Raw genomic sequence first — 19,447 nt, 5'->3', positions numbered from 1 at the left:
TCTAAAACCAACCGGCCCACTTGAAGATCTATTTATCATCTATTATTTGTCCATTAATACTTGTGCTATGTATTCATTTTATTTAATATATTTTGTATATGATCATGATACTGGATGTTTGTAAGTATGCATTAATGTTTGTTTAATCATTATTTTACTTTTTTTAAATAATACAATTAATGTTACCTTCCCATCGGTCAGGCCGACCAGGTATTCCCGTGTGAGGTGCTCCACGCCTGCAGACAGCTCGGGGGGGTGGTTGGCGCGGGCCTTCACCAGAGCGTGGTGCAGCGCTGGAATAAACTGTGAGAGCCGTGGCATCACCGGGCTACTAGATTGTGATGCATTATGGGACGAGGAGGCACCCCTGAATGCTTCAGGGAGGAAAGAAGAGAACATTTAGAGTTACATCAGAACTTCAGATTTGACCCGCTGTTTAGCGTTTACGGTTTTATTCCTTTTTGTTTTTTTAAACTGGGTTTATAAATGTTGTTTATATCAGCCGGAGGTTAACTGACTGTTATATTGTGATAAAAAGGCTGTAGTTTATGGGGACAGTACAGCAGATTATTGGAAATTGTTGTTAAAGTTGCTGTTAACTCAGGGAAACTAAACACTTTTTGCAGACTTTTGTAAAGTAAGGTATAAGCAGGAACACTTTTATTGTGAAATACCTTGCAGTAAGTGTTTTCAAAGACAGTAGCTTAACAGCGATTTTAAATAAAAAGAATGACAGAAAAGGAGAAATAAATAAAACAGATCATTGTCTCCTAACTCTGCAGCCCTGCTCAGGTCTTTGAAACATTTGAGCCTCTTTTAGCTAATTCCTTTTCACTTCATCCTTTAGATCAGTATTTGGGGGCAGATGGGTATAGTTGAAAGGTTCTGTATTGTAAAATAAAGCATATCAGTTACTCACTGGATTTAGACAGATCTCTGGACTCTGGGAAGACAAACAACGCCTGGAGACTTCTCTTCCAGTTCTCTTCTCTCTCTGAAAAAAAAAAGCATTGTTATTCCTATTCTTCTGATTCATACCTACAACCAAAACAAATATAACTTTCCTTGATACATTTGGCTCTAAACAATTCATTGACATTTATATTTTTGAAAGCTATGATGATATAGTTTGAAGCCAAGCGGTTTAAAAAAAACATACCAATTCAAAGAAAATATAATCCCGAAATGTTTTTGATGTTATATCAACCACATCTCTATCTGTATATATTTTTCTCATGCTTAATTAAATGTTACTTCAAAATGATTTTTTTTAAATTAACGGTGTACTAGCAAGTGGAATAATAGACATGACTTCTCCAATATTTTCCCAAACTTATTTACAAGTTCACCAAACCACATCATACCTGGGGGCGTGGTCATCTGAACACTGGATAACAGGAGGAGAAAGCCTCTGTCTGACAGTGCAGTCACCAGAACCTGAGGGGAAACGGACGACTGTCATTTAACAGTTATTCATTATTTCACTTTTTCTTTTAACGCAGTTCTCCTTTAAATCACTTTTTTCTAATTTATATATATTGAAAGTTTGGAGGTAATAATCCCCTGTGGAAGATTTACAAACATCAATATCTTTTGAGATTGTGACACAAGTTTAAAGAGGCCCTTTTATGCTTCTTGGCGTTTTCCTTTCCTGTAGTGTGTTATACCAGATCCTGTTATTTCCCAAAGGTGCGGATTTCCTGTTAAAATAAAAAAGGTAGAAAAAAACTCACCACTCTCTTTGTCTCCAGCTCCTGCAGCAGTCTGGTCACGCTGGTTGTAGACCGATTTCTGTCTGTCACCTCCAGAAGACTGCAGCAATGACGGCTATTCACAACTACACACACAAAAAAACACAAAATACTTTTGATGATACCAATATTACCTTTTTGTCTGCATACTTGCAAAGAACAACTATTTCAATAATATTCTGCTTCAATCTATATTGGTTCGCATTTAGCTTCAAAACACTACATTTTAAGTGCATGTAAAAACGTTGTGACCTCTCAGATACATGCATTGAGGCACATAATGAGAAGTTATAAAAAGTTGATTTAATAGAATTATAGAAATAGAAAGATAGATAGAATAGAAAGAATTCTAAATTAATATGATACATCGAATTAAGGATTTTCTTAAGGTCATATGTCTTAAAATATAATGACAGACATTCGATAACCTCAATAGAAGCTTTGATTGTAAAAAAGATATGAAATTGGCTACACAACTTGATAAATAGACACGACAGTGATGATTAAAAACAAATCGCTAAGGAATACATATTCTGCTGTCTTTTAATATTGTAAATGCCGGTTCAGGATTGATAACTTCAATTTGAAAAGTTTTAAGTGAAGTTCATCATGTATTGCGATGTTGGGGGAGTCTGGGATTTATAATGTTCATTGCCAAAACTACGGAGTATCCATTGTGCATATGACAAATAAAGCCTTTGAATAATTGAATCCTTTGAGTCAGCTGCTGTATGGTCACTCAGTGTTAATCTGGCCTCACCTTGGTGGCTGCTGCTGTACAGGTTGTAGGAGAGCAGGTCAGAGGACAGGTACCTGGTCAGCTGCTCCAGCTTCATTACACAACCCATTTCCAACTTCTCCGGTCTGAAGGAGACACGAGGGGAGACACACAGAGCAAATCATCTTAATATGTGACGCACTGGTCTAACCTGTATTAAAATTATTAAGAAAGTTACTTCTAGTTGGGAGATGAACTCTCACAAAAGAAAATCAAAAGGAGGTTCATAGATCGTCCTTCACCCATTTGGTTTACACCATTACAAAATTCTGCTAACCAGAAATGCATTTTCTTAACATTGGTTTAACAAATACATCCATCAAAGTTCTAACTGTTAAGGTCCAGTTCAAATGATACTTGTTAGACGCTTTTATCCAAAGCGACTTACATACTCAATACTGTGGGCAATCCCCACTGGAGCACTTTGGGGTGAAGTGTCTCAGGGACACAACGACATGCTGACTGCAGTGGGGTTTGAACCTGTGACCCCCAGATCCGAAAACACCAACGCACTATTCATGCGCCACTTGCCTCCCATCATAAAGACGTTTATTTTGGGTCAGTTCACTATAGAGATCACAATTATTTTACAGGAATACTTGTTTACGTTGGACAAATCATGTATTTATTGAATTTTGAAAATCATCTATTTTTCTAGGTGGATTATTTTGCTTTCCTTTTTATTGTCTAAATAGGCTCTCTATCAGTCATATTGGCTCCAGATGAACCAAACACACCAACAGGATTTAATGAGGCTGCGGTTGGTAGACTCTTGGACCCTCTGTGGAGCATTTATCTGTATTGCATCACTCTGGTTCACTTGAAAGTAGAATGTATTTATTTATTACACTTCAGTAAAAGACAGGATAGGTAGACCCTCCAGAAAAACGCGGGCAAAAATCCTTGATTATGCGGGCTAAAATCCTTGATTATGCGATTAAACATGCGGGGTTTTATGTGATTTTATGCGATGAAATTGCGGGAAGTTAGGAAATATGCGGAAAGTTGCGAAATAGGCTAAAAATGCGGGGGGAAAGAATAACAATTTTTTAAAATATTGGGCTGTCTTATTTATTCTCTCTCACACACAACCTGCCACTAACGTTAAACCCCTTTACTATTCAATTAAACACATTCAATGTTTATTTATTGTAAAAGCAATTGGGCTATTTTAATCTCACACCCACAACCAGTTCCAGTTATTTTCGGTTCTCGATTCCGGTTCTTTGAGAGGGTAAAAATAAGTCGGCGAGATGCATTTCCTTAGGAATCGACAAGCAGAACCGAAACTAACATTTCTAAACTAACAATGTTGGACACGTACAATTTGCGAATGAGTTCTGCCTTTTGTAAACTGAATTTATCAATAATTTGACAATAAATCAGGGCGAAAAACGTCACTTGTCCACCGGACAAGTCAATTGAAAGATCTACTCGTCTGATATTGTAAATAACACGTCCCGGACGGTGGGACGACGTGTACTTTTTCGCACACTAGCGTTATTGGTTGGATATCTTGCTTTTATGAGGGTCACTTGATACAGGCATGGGTTTTATGGTTTTGTTTGTTCTACTTTATTCAGCTCAATGTAACCCACTCTAGGAAGGAAGTGTGCACACATTTAAGATCTATGAGAGCATAGAAGTATATTGTTTTTTATGTATTTGTTGCCTTACTCATCACTCAGTAAAAGGCATATATTACAAAGTATTACTAAACAGTTTAAAGAGCTGAAAAAGTCAGGGCAGTACTCACAGTCTGTGGGGCAGTAAGGGAGGAGAGAAGCAGCGGAGGGATATCTGGAAGAGAAGCCGGTCACCTTTCACCAGATCTCCGCTCCACACTGTGAACTGAGCGCGCTCTGAGAGGAACAGATGATAGCCAACAGTTAAACAATCGACTCTTTGTTACGCTTAATGTTTGAATCTCTTTAAGACCTTGATACAATCACATTGGTGTGTGGATCCTATATTTGAGCTGCATGTGTGAAGTTCATTTAAGGTGTGTTGTGATTTAATGACTCACCTTTACTGGCCTCTGCTGACTGACTGTTCAACCTGCCCATCAAACAAAGAGCACAAAGAACATTTTAATTAGGGCAATTAGTGTTCACTACTTAGGGGTTTATTTGAAAGTATTTAGTTTGAGTGTCTTCATGTAAACGTCGGGAGACCCTCAATATGCATCTGCTTATTAAGTGTTTCTGGATATTTTTATTTAGCATCATTCAATATGTTCACTTGTTTAAAACAATTGCATTTTAACTTGAACTAGATCTCCATACCTGATGGGGGCCAGAGGTTTGCTGGGAAGTGAAGAGTCTTTTCCTTTAAACAGGAAGGAGATGACGGCGTACGGACAGACCTGACGAGGGCGCGGCCGCAGCTCATCAAAGGAATACTCGTAGAAGTATTGCTGAAAAACATAAAAAGAACAACAGCGCTCAAAGCTCAATTCAGTTTTGAGTCATACAAATATGTCATTACTTTATTTTCAAGGCACCTAAAGCCCTTACGCACCAAGCCACAGTACCACCAGGTGTTTCATGTGACAGGTTTACATCTGAGATTTAAAAACACGATTAAGTTCCAATGTGAACATTACTTAAGAGAGCCTTATTAACAACGGAAAAAGCAGTTAAAAGCATTAACATAATAATTGTAATTTGATGTATCATTTGCAGTATTTCCCCTACCATTGTCTTGGCGGGGCGCTGCGCCCTGCCAACGGAGCCCCGCGCCCTGCCTGAAATTCAAGGTGTTTTTATTTTGTTTTTTATTTAAAAAAAATATATATATAGCACCAAATTTCAACTGAAGTAATCTATCTACGGTCACTTTTCACATTGAACATGTGCTCTTTTATTAAATAAACTAAACGCCATGTTATTTATCCAATGTGTTCATGTTTCAGTGTCCACTGCTTTGCGTATTCACATTCTCCCTCCGCTCTGTTTCTGAAGGGCGGGGCTCACACACACGCGAATGCACACACTCACACTCACAATCGGAGACAAGAGCGGAGGAAAGGAGGAGAACAACAACGTGTAAAAAAGTCAAACAAATCTGCTTTATTGCCCCGAGCTCTGCTGTCTGCCCGTTTGTGTCCCCCCCAAGTTTCAAATTCGTTTATTATTATTTTTTAACCGCAAGCCGTTATCGTCACGGGAGAAGGACACACACAGCCTGCACAGGTGGACGCGCACGAACGCGACAACAAACGTAGCGTGCGCATTCTAAAAATAGCTCACAGATGGTGAGCAGGTACCGCGGTTTTGAACTACAGTATTGAGATGTGAGTTGGTTTATTCAGTAAATTAGCTCAGGATAATTGGATGTTCTGTCTACACCTGTTGATGTGAGGCTAATGCAGGACTTGCTAGCTTGATGCTACCGGCATTTAGCGGCAGTGACTCAACAAATCGCCTCTAAAAATGTATCGTCAGCAATGTATGACAAGCAGACTGCTTGTTTAGTGTTACTCAGACCAATAGCTCAATATGATCATAACACGATTGCTTTCATATCAGAGATCAGATGAGGTGGAGCTGCCTCCAGCAATAGAGGATGAGGCAGAGAGAAGCAGCAGCACAGGGTTGCAGCAGGTATGTTATATGCTGTAGTTAGGTGATTTAAATGTATCAATGAAAGGAAGAAGTGTAGGCTACATGATAAGAAGGGAATACAGTTTGAATAAAAGTAATACAGTACAGTGTAACACTGTACTGTATTACTTTTTAATGTACAAATACTTTGTTACTGTACAATATCAATAACAATAATCCACAGCTCCTCTCTGCTCCAGAGGATAACAAATATTTGGGCGCCTCGAAAAAAATTTGGAGCAGCACCCTGCCAAGGCAGTAAACCTAGGGGAAACACTGATTTGTATGAAAATATTTCTGTCAATCCAAGTGTGTGTGTTCTTACCTGTGTGAGTTCCAAGGCGCGGTAGGAGGAGAGCGATGTGACTTTGCTGGCGTTCTTGGAGGTGTGGCTGTCGAAGCGAGGCGTTGGATCTAAAAGGTTTTTCATGTTTTCATAGATGCTCTTCACTTTACCCTAAAAAAAAAAAAAAAAACAGATACAAATCCAAAGGTAAAAAAACAGATTATTACCATTTCGATCACTTTTTTTATTTGAAAGAAGACTTAACACCAAGATCAGGTAGTACCATTATGTATAGGAGATGTTGTGTCCAAAATCATTCACCATAAAGTTCACTAGTGTGTTCAAATGTCAGGATTAATATTATTAGTAAACTCGTGAAACCCTAAGTATTTTTGTCATCCCCAAACACAGCATAACAAAAAAAGGTTTGAAGGCTAACCCCCCACATACAAACGGGGGTTACAATGAACAGATGAATTTGACCGAAGCATTATGTTTTTCTCAAATGTTCTCAAGATCATCATTTGATTTGCGAATTATTTTGACCTAGATAATCGTAAACAACAGATAATGTAACAGCTGCTATTAGAGATATTTTTCTGTCCAAAGAATTGGTTAATAAGACCTTTTTGAATACACGTATCTGATGTGTTTCATGTAGTCATGCTGGGGTAGGTAAAGTATGTAGGTATGTGTTTCTGCAAGGCTCTACACTGACAGTGGTAACCATATGCTTGGAAAACAACTAACATGTATCCACCTGGTTGGATATCTCTAAAAGGAGGTTGGGTGTCTGACTGAAAAAAGAAAAATCCATCAGAAAACTGAAGCTGATTCAGAATGCTGCTGCACGTGTCCTCACTAACACTAAAAGAGTGGATCACATCAGTCCGGTTCTGAAATCTCTACATTGGCTTCCAGTCGGCCAAAGAATTGATTTTAAAGTACTATTGCTAGTTTTTAAATCACTAAATGGCTTAGGACCAAAGTATATTGTTGAACTCCTGCATAATTACGAGCCATCAAGGTGCCTCAGATCTTCTGGGACGGGTCTGCTATCGGTTCCGAGAGTAAAAACAAAACATGGAGAGGCAGAATTTAGCTATTGTGCCCCGACACTCTGGAATAAACTACCCAAATCATGCACGTCCACAGAAACGCTTACTATTTTTAAATCAATACTAAAAACAAATCTCTTCGCCGCTGTTTTTAATTGAGATGATCATATTCGAACTACAGTATGCCTTTTAAACATGTATTGTATACCTGTGGTGTTTATTTTTATTATTTAATTATCTTTGCTTTGTAATGTCTGTTGTAAAATTGCATAATGTGTTTTTAATGTATTTATTCCTAAAAAGTCTTTTAATTTATTTTGTAAAGCACTTTGAATTGTCGCGGACAGAAAAGTGCTATATAAATAAACTTGCCTTGCCTTGATGAGGCAAACTTTTAGTGACTCAAAAATCTTGAGCAGGAACAAATGTATTTACTTAGTACATATCTGACATCAAAGATTAAACATGTGTGCATTCTTTATAAACGTGAACTGGTCAAAACCACTGACGGAAGTAGTTTTGAAAAGTATTGGTTCTGTCTTTTACATGTGGGATTCAACCCCCCTTGTATTGATTTGTTTTCAAATGAACAGACACTCGAGTCATTCATTTGTAGTGATTAGGGATGGGTATCGTTAAGGTTTTAACGGTACTACTACTTTTATCGATACCGCTTATCGGTCCGGTCTTTTAAGGGTACTCTTATCAGTTCTTTTGAAGAAAAAAAATAAGGTAAACTAACAAAACAAAGTGAATAAAATGAACATTGCTTTTTATTTAAATTAAATACATAATATTTCACATCAAAAGAAACAACAATGTTTTAACAAATCGTATTAAATAATCTGATGACAGAACTGTAAACAGAATAGCTGAAACTTTAAAAAATAAATAACTCAGTTACCTCTAATCATTAAACTATGTTTGTATCATTGAGTTAACTCCGTGTGTTGCTCCTAGCATACATAACACCTGACGTGGAAACGTTACTCGTGGATGGGGCTACAGAGCTACTAGAAAGACAGTCGAACCCGGTGCATTTCTCCGTCTGAATGTGGTGCACTTTTGCTAAATATTTAGACAAATTGCTCGTGCACCCTTACATGCTAAACTCTTATAGCTCTTTTGGTAACGAGGATTGTCCACATCGAGACGGGTAAAGTTTAACCACACCTTGGAGCGCGTTCTCTCTGCCATCTCCTCCGTGTGTGTGTGTTGCTGCATGTAGCAGCTGAGCAGCTGCGTATGTGTAAACTGCCCCGCCCCCTCCCAAGCAGGCGAGGGAGAGAGAGATCTCTCGACTGGATTGGAAAGATCGAAAATACTAAAAATAATCATAGACGTCTTATTGCATATTAGAAACGGAGTTGGCGACTCTAAAACTGCAATATAATGTTTGTGAAGCAATAATACATATGACATACATTTTTTAGATGTCTCCAGTACCGATAAAAAGACCGATAACCTCAGAGCTTAACAGTACCACGGTCTTTAATAATTCAGCCCCGGGGCCCGTTTAATACCGAGGCTCGGTACCCGCCCCTAGTAGTGATATAATAATTGTGGGATTTCTATTGCATCCACTTCATCTGCAACGAAGAATGCCAGCGCAATTTCTGCCATTGCAAACCGAGTCAGGCCGACTCCGAGCTGTCCGACTTCAGGCGAACTTTGAGACCTCCCCCAGCTGCAATCAGCTATTCTCGTCTACTTTCGAGGCGATCCGCAGCTCGTCTCAAACAAGCCTTTTGACTCCAGATCCAACTTCATCTGTACATCCCTATAGGAGTTATCTATCAGTCTGTATAAGGTTATGTCTACTCATTTTGGTTAGTTTCTCTTCTATATCTTCTATATAGACTCCTGCATTTACTTGGTCACTTACAACATTCTCTGCATTATTGAGCTTATTGTATTTATTTATTGTAGTCTTTTTCTAACATGTTTATAGTTTACTTCATCTGCATTACTTGCACATTGGTCTGCAACTTAATCTAACACTATTTTATTCTAATCTATTCTACTCTGTTTCTTCTTGCACTATTTGTTATTTATAATTGGTTTTAGTAATCTGTTTTTATTGTTTTATGTCCTATATAACTATGTTGCAATGTTGGAGGAGCTTGGGACTTAAGATTTTCATTTCTACACTGTAGCTATTGTACATATGACATAAAGCCTTTGAATCTTTATCGACATGAAAACAAAATAAAGAAAAAAACATTTGCACTGCAACAAAGCAGGAAGCAGAAACTTCTCACTCGTTTCCTGTGTCTGACATGATTTACCTTCATGACTTTGAAGATGACGATATCCCCTGTGAACCCGGGATTTATGGGGTTGACTTGAAGCAGGTCTGAATATTTGGACAGATACACTCCTAGAGACACACACAGGAAGAACACAAATGAAATTACAGGTTCATTTCCTTTCATCTTACACCAACTTGTGGGCAAAAAGAAGGTTGATTCTACAAAAGGGTAGATGTTAGTGCTGGATGTGTTCACCAATGGAAGTTACAAATAACAATGAAACGGAGAATAAGCTGGGAATTCAAAATAAGCAGATACAAAATGGTTAAAACTGTGACTCCTACCTTTGGTGGGGTTTCCCAGCACTGTGATCCAACTCTGACCCACCTGCAGCCCCTTCTCACACAGCGCAGGCAGCTACAACACACAAACAATTCATAAAAGGGAGAAATTAGATTGTCTGATAGAATGGGATTAATATTGATCATAACGATAAAGCTTGTAAGAGACAAGGATTTTCTTGTTCAGTTTCCTATTCCTTTCCTAAAAACATGTGCATTTGGAGTTATTGTTTTTAAATAAGTGTACAGTTATCATAATGGTCAAAGTGCATTTTCATTGAGATTTAAATGCAGTATTATTATAATTTTTCTTGTAATTGTGTACTGTTACTTTAGGTACATGCCATGTCCATATCCTGCCAGTCATCAAGTATAAAAACTACAACGACTTAAAAAAAAAAGACAGGAAGTTGTGTGTATTGTCAACAGCAGACTGATCTGATGACTTTGAGAGATGTGTGGTGTAACTTCAGACAGTGTTAATCTCACTTTAGCATTTTCAGCCAACAAGAAGCAGTAGCTCTCCTCCAGCTCCTTGTCCGTCCTCCCATCAGCCTTCATCTCCTTTCTCTTCTCCACAAACTGAAACACGCACCAACACAATCCATCAATATACAACCAGAGTATCATAGAAAACCTTAGTAAACGATTGAAGCATATCTTAGTTTGTGTTAATTCTTAATTTCTTGGTTAAAGACAAATCATTACTTCATGGTCCAATTTTATTTTCAAGACAATATATTCATCATCACTTTTACTACAAGAGCAAGGCTAGTCTAGTAATATGGCATATTCAAAAAAAAAAACGTGACAAAAATATATAAGAATTACCACAGTGCATAAGAAAAAACATTATAAAACATTTAAATCTATTCAAAATATTAATTTTAGACATTTGAGATCAGATATACACACTTAAAGAGCAACTTGTATGTCAGAGACCCCAATGAATAAATGTGTAGGAAAATGATGAATACACTAGATTTTCAAAAGAATATACATAAATATACACTATAGTGACATCTGGCGTTGTTTTTGTAAGACATCCTCTGCATAAAAAAAGACCTCCCGCGTTTGACGTCACATCAGGGAGAGCGGCCGGCCTAACGTATGAATAAACATGGTTCACAATGCTAGTTTTGACACAGAAGAGGTTGAAAATGTATATTTGTATGCATATGACTAGGGGTGCACCGAATGGGAAATTCTTGGCCGAAACCGATACCGAAAATAGGAAACAGTTGGCCGAAAACCGAATGCCGAAAGGCCGAAAATGATTAATAGAAATATATATATATAGATATATAATGTATACATTTTTTACCAATGTTGTTCAGCTACCTGATTATGGAAACAGACATGATTATGGTAAAACTTAACTTAAATAATAATCACTATTATGGGTCCATAAAACATTTATTCAGCACTTTTGAATGCATACAGTACATTAATTCCAAGTCAAGTGCATTTTCTTTTCTCTATAGGATAACAACAAAGTGCATTCAGAACAAAGCCAAGGTGCTTTAAAACTGCATAAACATCTAGGCCAGTAGGCCTACACCAAAATAGTGTAAATAAAGACTGTAACAGCCAGGCCTTCATCAACAACAAATGCACCTATACATTTGGTAACCTAACGTGTTGTTGTGATGACGTAATCAAAACGCGGCGACAAGCACGGCGCGCGACCATGCTCGCGGCTGGCTCACAGCCAACATGTCTGCCGCTTGGAGATATTTAAAAATATCAGAGAGAGAGGTGCGGATTGCGATTTGTAAAACGTGTTCAGCTGACATTTCTCGAGGGGGTGTAACTGCAAAGACTTTTACCACTTCCGGATTACTCCACCACTTGAAATCAAAACACCCGGACAAATACGCGGAGTATGATCAACGTAACCCTGTTCTCTGACATTTGGTGATATTTTTTCGGTGCTAAAACCCTTTCGGCCGAAAGCCGAAATGGCCTTTTTAACCATTTTCGGCCGATCATTTTCGGTGGCCGAATATTCAGTGCATCCCTACATATGACGGATCACAACCTTATAATTATGAGCCTGCTAGAAACCAAGAGGCCAGGAGCAGCCAAGGATTAGAAGAAATAACGGCCATCGGCGAGAAATGGAGCTTTGGTGTGAGGGGAACCAGTGGAGAACAGGGCAGCTGTCTTGGTGAGTGACCGGCGTTAGCTACAGTTAATGTTAGCTAACGTCAGTCACATCACAACATTGTAAAGTTAGCTATCATATATCAGGCTATAACTGAAGTAGCATTGATAATATAGTAACGTTACTGGCAGGACTGTTGATACTGATCCATAACAGAAACTAATGCGCAAATATCAGCCGTATCTCGCGTTACCTAATGCAACTCCACACTACGTCTTACGGTGCTGTGTACCGGAGGGGAGAGAGAGCGAGAGAGAGGAACAAAGGGGGGAGAGAGATGTAATACAGTTTCCTGATAAACCTTTTGTTTGATAGGTGCTTGTGTGGAAAATACTGCAGGGGGTGGATGCACCTCGCACAACGTACCCAGGAACGAAAGCAAGCTCCGGTCCTTTTCCTGTTAGGGAAACTGTGGACTCGATGTCCTGACAGGCTTGAGTTTGTGCAACCTGCACAAACTCAAGCTCACCATGATTAAAAATGGTGAAATTAGTGGTGCACGATAATTATCGGCACCACTAATCGGTCCGATATTAGGAATTATGAGGTCATCCCGATAGACCCGATAAAAGTATTAATAGCCCGGATAATATACAATATATTTTTGGGATAAAAAAAAAGAAAAAAATACTGCGGTGTGGGTGGATTGGGATGAGGGGCGCTTGTTTTTCACTCGGATCCTCCCATTTTGCCAGTACTGTGGTATTAGTGGTATAGGAGGAGGGGAGTTTTTCACAAATCCAGCGTTCCCTAACTCATGCCTGGCTGTGACGTAAATGGTGTGCGGCCGTGAAGCCAGGACAGTAAACAAACATGTTGTCGGTAGTATGGGACTATTTCAAAGTTTCAGAGTTAGATAGTTTGCTTGCTATTTGTATTAACAAATGCAATGCAGAAGTTCCACGAGGAGGGAAAAAGGCAACAGGTACATTTATTATCGGTTATCGGTATCGGTCTTGAGAAGCAGGAAGTTATCGTATCGGTTTCAAAAAACCAATATCGTGCATCCCTAGGTGAAATGCAATGTAAAATTACCGAAAATAACCAGCTCACTAAATCACAACCGCTCAAACCAACTACTACAATGAATTGGGCAGAGAAAGAGTCAGAGAAAGTTGCTCCCCCATGTGACGTAATATGACACGTATGACGTAAAGGCAAGGTTAAAGGACACCTATCATGCTATATTTAAATGATATATTGTAGGGCCATACCTATAAGGTATATTTATACGTTTCTGTTTTCAAAATATCAAACAGATCATGCATTTTAACCATGCCTCATTTCGCTCTATTTGCTGTTCTCCAGATCTGTTTTTGCAGGGGGCTGGTTCTGTGAGCTGCAGCTGACCACGCCCCCCAGCAGGAGAGGGGAGCATGCTCTGATCAAGTCAGAAGAGGGGGAGAAAAATAGATCTCCGTCCTCCGTGTTTTATTATATTATATAGAGTCGTTATTCTTTTTTTTTTTTTAAAGCTCAATAAATAACAAAGAAGACCTTTGACCGGCACTTTTCTTATTTTGTCCGGAAGATTTAAACTCTAATGGACATCTTGACCGGCGAAAGAAAACCTAACTGAAACTCTGACGCACGGTCCCCTCGTTCCTTGGAAGAGACGGAGAGGTGGGTGTTTGTCATCTGCTGGTGGACTAACCGGAGAGAATTACAGCGCTTGCCTCGACGGGGAGGGATTGCATTGAATTACAGCAGCGGGAGCAAACGCTTGCCTCGGGGAGGGAGAAAAAGAGCCACAGCGGAGAATAAACAGAAGGGCAACCATGGCAACCATGTGCGGGAAGTCTTCTTCGCTGCTTTTGTGGCAGACTACAGCGCCACTTACAGGCCAGGCATATGTACTACAGCTTCTCCAGCGCTTTCGAACGGCAATGGCCGGCCGTGGCCCAACCCCACATTCCCCTGATAGGTGGAGAGTTGGCTCAATAGCCGTAGCGCCACCGTCCTGACGCCAGGACAGTGTTCAAATCTGGATCAGTCTGTATCAGATCCATTGCAGCCCCTTTTTTAGAGATTTGGGTATAGAGGAAAATATAGAGGGTTGTGTTTTCTGACACTTGGTGAGTTCCCTGGAACACCGGGGACACATATTCATGTATAAAAGACGTACAAAAGTGCCTTTTGCATGATAGGTCCCCTTTAAGCATAAATGTTGTAAAAAAAAAAAACCTGCAAGTTGCTCTTGAATATATAGAATACAGAGTGCTGTGAAAAAAAATATTCAGTTAATGACTGAATAAAAGTCATATATTCAATTATCAGTTCAACATTTTCTGAAATGTTTCAAACTAACTCAAACTATAAATCAGTAATCAAAATAGTGGACGATTACTGTTTTTCTTAGATTGACTTATAATGCAATCCATTACATTATATCGGTTATAAAAACTTCAAAAGCATTAGGACAAAGCACAAAAAGAAACCCATAGTAAAATTACTTTCAAAGTATTCATTAAAGATCCAGAGAACAGCAATAAAATCAAGCTAAGAATAAAAGGTACAGAAGGGTGCACATATTCTCCAAACATCGACCAGTAAACCGCACTAAAGCTACAGGACATATTTAAAGGGAAGTGCTCCTTCACACATCTCACCTCCCTCTCCAGCAGCTCGCTGTGCACCAGCCGGGGTTTGCAGTAGGTGAAGCAGCCAGCCGAGCCGGTGTCGATGTAGCTGGAGGTCAGGATGGTCATCATGTCTTCGTACTCCCTGGACTCAGTGGAGACATCCTGGAAAAGGGCTGAAGGAAAGAGGGTAGAAAATCTAGGATCAATATTTAATTAGGGCTGAACATTATATCGTGTCATGGCGATAACCGCATGCGCGATATCACACCGCAGGGACGTGCGGTTTTATTCATTTTTTTCAACGCACTTTAGCAAAGAATTCAAAATAAAGATACCCTTATTACTTATCGAAACTGCACATATATATCCGATTAAAGCTGAGACTCCACAGATTATTTAAGTATAGTATCATCACTAAGCGATCCGATCTTGCGACAGGGGAAGCAAACACAGACATCACAACACGTACCTTTACGGACCTTTTATGGGAGATCGTCTCACCGTAGCTGTCAATCTGATCAAAAGACATGTTCAATAGCATTAAAACGAGAAAAAACGCGGCTGAATCGGTTGATCCATAGGTTAATAATGTATCTGTGGCTTTGAAGCAATTGTTTATAATCCATAATTCAATTTTTATGTAAAAATACAAAAGTTAGCTGCTAATGGTAGCCACCAGAGTGTATGCGCCTTGCGGTTTTGGCTACGCGTCACTCTCACTCCGATAGAGAGCCGCAGTGACGCGTCCTTAAACCCGGAAGTAAACTTCTTTCGGTTCCTTCATCAAAAACCAATGCAAATTCTCCATAGGATTTTGGAAAATAGCTCGAAATAAGGTCTGTGGTTGACACACATTTAAGAGAGGGATCACGTTTTGTTCAGCCGGATAATCTCCACATGTCAACCCTACTTTTATAATTTTTGAATCATAAATCTAGTCGCCAGAAGCAAAATGCTAACGTTATGCTATAAACGAACTACAAGCCAGTGCAGCAGCAGGGCTGCTGTGGCTGCTTGCTACAAAAGGAAAACTTGCGCGGCTCTCATGTCAGGGGTACTTGAGTGAGTGACATGCAGGCTCTGCATGCATAGCAAACCAGCAATCACAATCATTCTTGATCAGATCACAGCAGGCCGCGCCCCGCTAGTTTGCAGACCATCAAAACACCGGTAAAAAAAAAGCTAACAGCGCTAGCCCGGCTAAAGGTGCTGGGGCAGGGCCACTAGTGCACCATTCAACAGGCTATTCAATCTCTCCGAGAAGACATGCTGAAAAACATTGATGACAACACCGAGATGCAGTCTAAAGAATTACGACGTGAAATAAGCGAACTGCGGGACGAGCTGAGATCTGCCATTGACCGCGTCAGCAGCCGCACAAAGGCTTTGGAGGAATGGGTCGAGAGCCTGGACACTGCCGCTAATGATCACTAGGACCTCATTACCACTCTCAAACGAGACGTGCAGCAGCTAAAGAAGACAATGAAAATCTTCTCTGGCAGGAATGAGGACATGGAGACGCGTGTCTAGGAGGTTCAACCTCCGCATCACCAGGATACAAGAAAAACTGGAGGCAGGGAAGAAGCCAACAGACTTTGTAGCTAAACCACTCCAGGAAACGCTGGGCTTAGAAAAAGAGCCACTACTAGACGGATCCCATCGCACTCTACGGGTACGGCCCCAGGAGGACCAGCCACCCCGAGCCTTTGTGGTGAGATTTCACTATTACCGGGAGAAGGAGGCAATCCTCCGCAAGGCAGCAACGGCCACAGATCTGACAATGCCACACAGAGACAGAATCAGAGTCTTCCCCCATTACACCCAAGCAGTCGCGAAGCAGAGAGCCGCCTTCAGGGATGTGAAAGGCATACTAAAAGGCTGTGATGGTGTCAAGTACAGACTGTGGTAAAGCGACACAGCTTCACAGACCCGGTTATGAAGTCTAAACAGAGCAGCTAAGATGCTAGGTAAGCTGACTAACGGACTAACGCATCCTACACACAGTTCCGTTGCGAGCTTAAATGGAGACGTTGTCATGCTTTGGCGAACTGAATGGTGGTTCCATTGCTTCGCCTCCATTGCTTGCAGTGAAAGTTGAGAAAAGTTCAACTTTTCAAGCGTCGACTGGAGCGCCAGCAAATCAAATCATATGCCAGCACAAGCACTAGCCAATCAAACGTGCACTTTGTGTGTCCGGGGTGGGGGATTAATGTGATTGGTTGTTGGTCTTTAACCCCAAGCGCCAGAGGCACCCACCGACAAGCGTTGGAACCGTGTGTAGGTTATGTAATGCAGCTATAACAGGCGACGCCGGATAGTGGCGTTGACCTAGTCCCTTGTACGTATATGGGGCTGTGGGCTAGGGCTTGCTATGAACGTTTGTCTGTTAAGCCCTGGGCCTGTTTTTCAGCTTTCAGGCTCGAAAATGACATGCACAGAACAAATGACTATATCTTCACTTCTAAAAAAGGCGTAAATTAATAATATTTTTTCTCAAAGCAATGATAAACCTGTGAGTTGGATGTAGAAGAGTCAGAATCAATATAGATGTTTTTATTTTAAAGTAAATTCAGATTGAACATAGAAAAAACATTTGAATTATAGTTTTCGTCCAAAACAACCCATTACTTATCGTGAAAACGACCCTTGAATGATGCGATAGTAGACAAAAAGCTTTAGGAATCCAAACTACAACATATAATAAGTACCCTGTATCAAAATTGATGCAAAACAAGGGATATTCGACCTTTTTTTTCAGAGAGGTTTAGAAAAAAAAAAACACTTCTAGGGTCATTTGGGTGTATTTGCAATATCTCTGGAATCCATCGGTCGATTTTAGTGATTGATACCACTTTTGAACTGATAGAGCCAATAGAATCGAGGGGGCGTTCCTAAAACCATCTAAACATTACCCATTGGTGAATGAGTGATGCGCAGCCAGCAAGCCCAAAACCGCAAGCTGGCTTACAGCTCTCATAGCTGCTATATATGAAAACTCTGTTTTTGACCTAAATGTTATGGATCATCAGTAATCATTTCAAAGTGACACAGAGACATTGGATTAACCTTCAGCAGCGTTGTTATGCGTTTTAATGCCCTTGAAGACAACTTTTGATTAGAAAAAAGCAAAGGTAAGACGTATTTGCCGTTTTGGCACTGTAAAGCTAAGTTGTGTGTTGTCTGGTTTCGCCTTCGCTGCCGCAAGTTTTGGTCGCAGTGATGATACTTATACCATTGGAATCTTTGGAATCTCAGCTTTCATATCATATCTAGTTTGTGCAGATCCGATGAAGTATAAAATATAGCTACCGTGAGTTATGTGCCAAGTGCGTTAGCACTCTTTCGCTCAGTGCTAATTCAGACGCTCGGCGTTAGAACTGTGTTTTGTTTCGGTAAAAATGGTTCATATCGTCAGTTACCTGAATTACTTCACGTTAAGTGGGTATGACACATCAATAGGTTGTTAAATGTTAAGAAGCCCTGAGACAGTTTCGTGAATATTGTTGTGTTGTGCCCCCGCAGGTTAAGCCAGCTGGCGCTGTTCACAGTAGCCCTCATTATAACACAGTCAGTTGGCTTTTCTTTTACCAGTTGGCTGCTAGTTCAAACAATGGCTCTCCTATTCTCCTGGGGAGGTTCACGGTTTTCTTGCTTTACTTTACATTCAACAATCAATACTGGATGTTTGCATATGTTGTCCAAACTAGTTACTAAGTATGTTACTTTTACTGAGGCCATATTATGAATGTTCAACTTGGAGGTTTGTTTAAATCTATTAGCACAAGGTTTATCTAACGCTATTGATGGTTCTGGCGGGGCTTGATCTCGCAAGGTAAGCTGTTCATGTTGAGGTGCAAGTGTTATCGGGGGCGGGTAGCAGTCTCTCAGTTGGAGAGGGACCAACTCTTTATTGTGAATGTTGTTTCAACCACTATAATTACATATGGACCAAAAACGAAAATGTTTTGTTTTCCTTCTATTTTAGTTTCTCAATGGTGTTCACGTTCTTATTGCTGTGTGTTTTATTTCAGTTTTTTTAAGGTGACCCATACCCCCTTTCCCTCCCTCACCCTTTTAACAGGGGGCTAGATTACTTTCTAAGGTCCCACAATGACCCAGGCAAACAGGGCACTGAGTGTGGGTAAGGCTACAATTACTTTTGTTAGCTGGAATGTTAGAGGTCTCAATCATCCAGTAAAGCGCAGCAAAGTGTTGTCCCATCTCCAGAAGCTAAAGGCAGACATTGTTTATCTCCAGGAAACTCATTTACGTACTTCTGATCCCTCTAGACTCAAGCAGGATGTTTTTTCTCACATTTTCCACTACAAATTCAACACCAAATATAGGGGTGCAGCGATCCTGATACGTAGACATGTACAGTTTGTGGAATCGTGGAAAAGTAATTGCAGATAAAAATAGCCACTATATCATAGTACAAGGTCAATTGTACAACACATCTATTGTGCTCGCATGTCTCTATGCTCCCAACTCAGATGATGCCGATTTCCCATCACCTAATTTTGGGGGCAGACTTTAACTGTGCCCTCAATCACACTCTGGACCGCTCCACCGTCTCCTCGAGACCACTGTCAAATTCAGCTCAAGTTGTGAACTCCTTCGTTGAAGA

The 19,447-nt window shown here is 40.1% G+C and overlaps 1 protein-coding gene across 7 annotated transcripts in view; it reads right to left on the bottom strand.

Moving 5' to 3' along the window:
• The window catches only part of tasora (transcription activation suppressor a), a 55,908-nt gene that overhangs the window by 24,291 nt on the left and 12,170 nt on the right, over nt 1–19,447 (bottom strand). For all 7 annotated transcript variants that reach the window (XM_079680416.1, XM_079680412.1, XM_079680413.1 and 4 more), the window contains exons 2-14: nt 14,848–14,993; nt 10,561–10,653; nt 10,075–10,147; nt 9,767–9,858; nt 6,460–6,591; nt 4,815–4,945; nt 4,556–4,587; nt 4,286–4,391; nt 2,512–2,615; nt 1,734–1,837; nt 1,365–1,437; nt 920–994; nt 187–374 (exon numbers count right to left, since the gene is read on the bottom strand). In XM_079680416.1, coding sequence (XP_079536542.1) covers nt 187–374; nt 920–994; nt 1,365–1,437; nt 1,734–1,837; nt 2,512–2,615; nt 4,286–4,391; nt 4,556–4,587; nt 4,815–4,945; nt 6,460–6,591; nt 9,767–9,858; nt 10,075–10,147; nt 10,561–10,653; nt 14,848–14,949 — 1,305 coding nt within the window. In that variant the 5' untranslated portion in view covers nt 14,950–14,993. The remainder of the gene's footprint in view (nt 1–186; nt 375–919; nt 995–1,364; nt 1,438–1,733; nt 1,838–2,511; nt 2,616–4,285; nt 4,392–4,555; nt 4,588–4,814; nt 4,946–6,459; nt 6,592–9,766; nt 9,859–10,074; nt 10,148–10,560; nt 10,654–14,847; nt 14,994–19,447) is intronic.

Source organism: Notothenia rossii, assembly GCF_949606895.1.
Source record: "Notothenia rossii genome assembly, chromosome: 5".
NCBI classification, from domain to species: Eukaryota; Metazoa; Chordata; class Actinopteri; order Perciformes; family Nototheniidae; genus Notothenia; species Notothenia rossii.
This window is presented reverse-complemented; position numbering and strand designations above follow the sequence as displayed.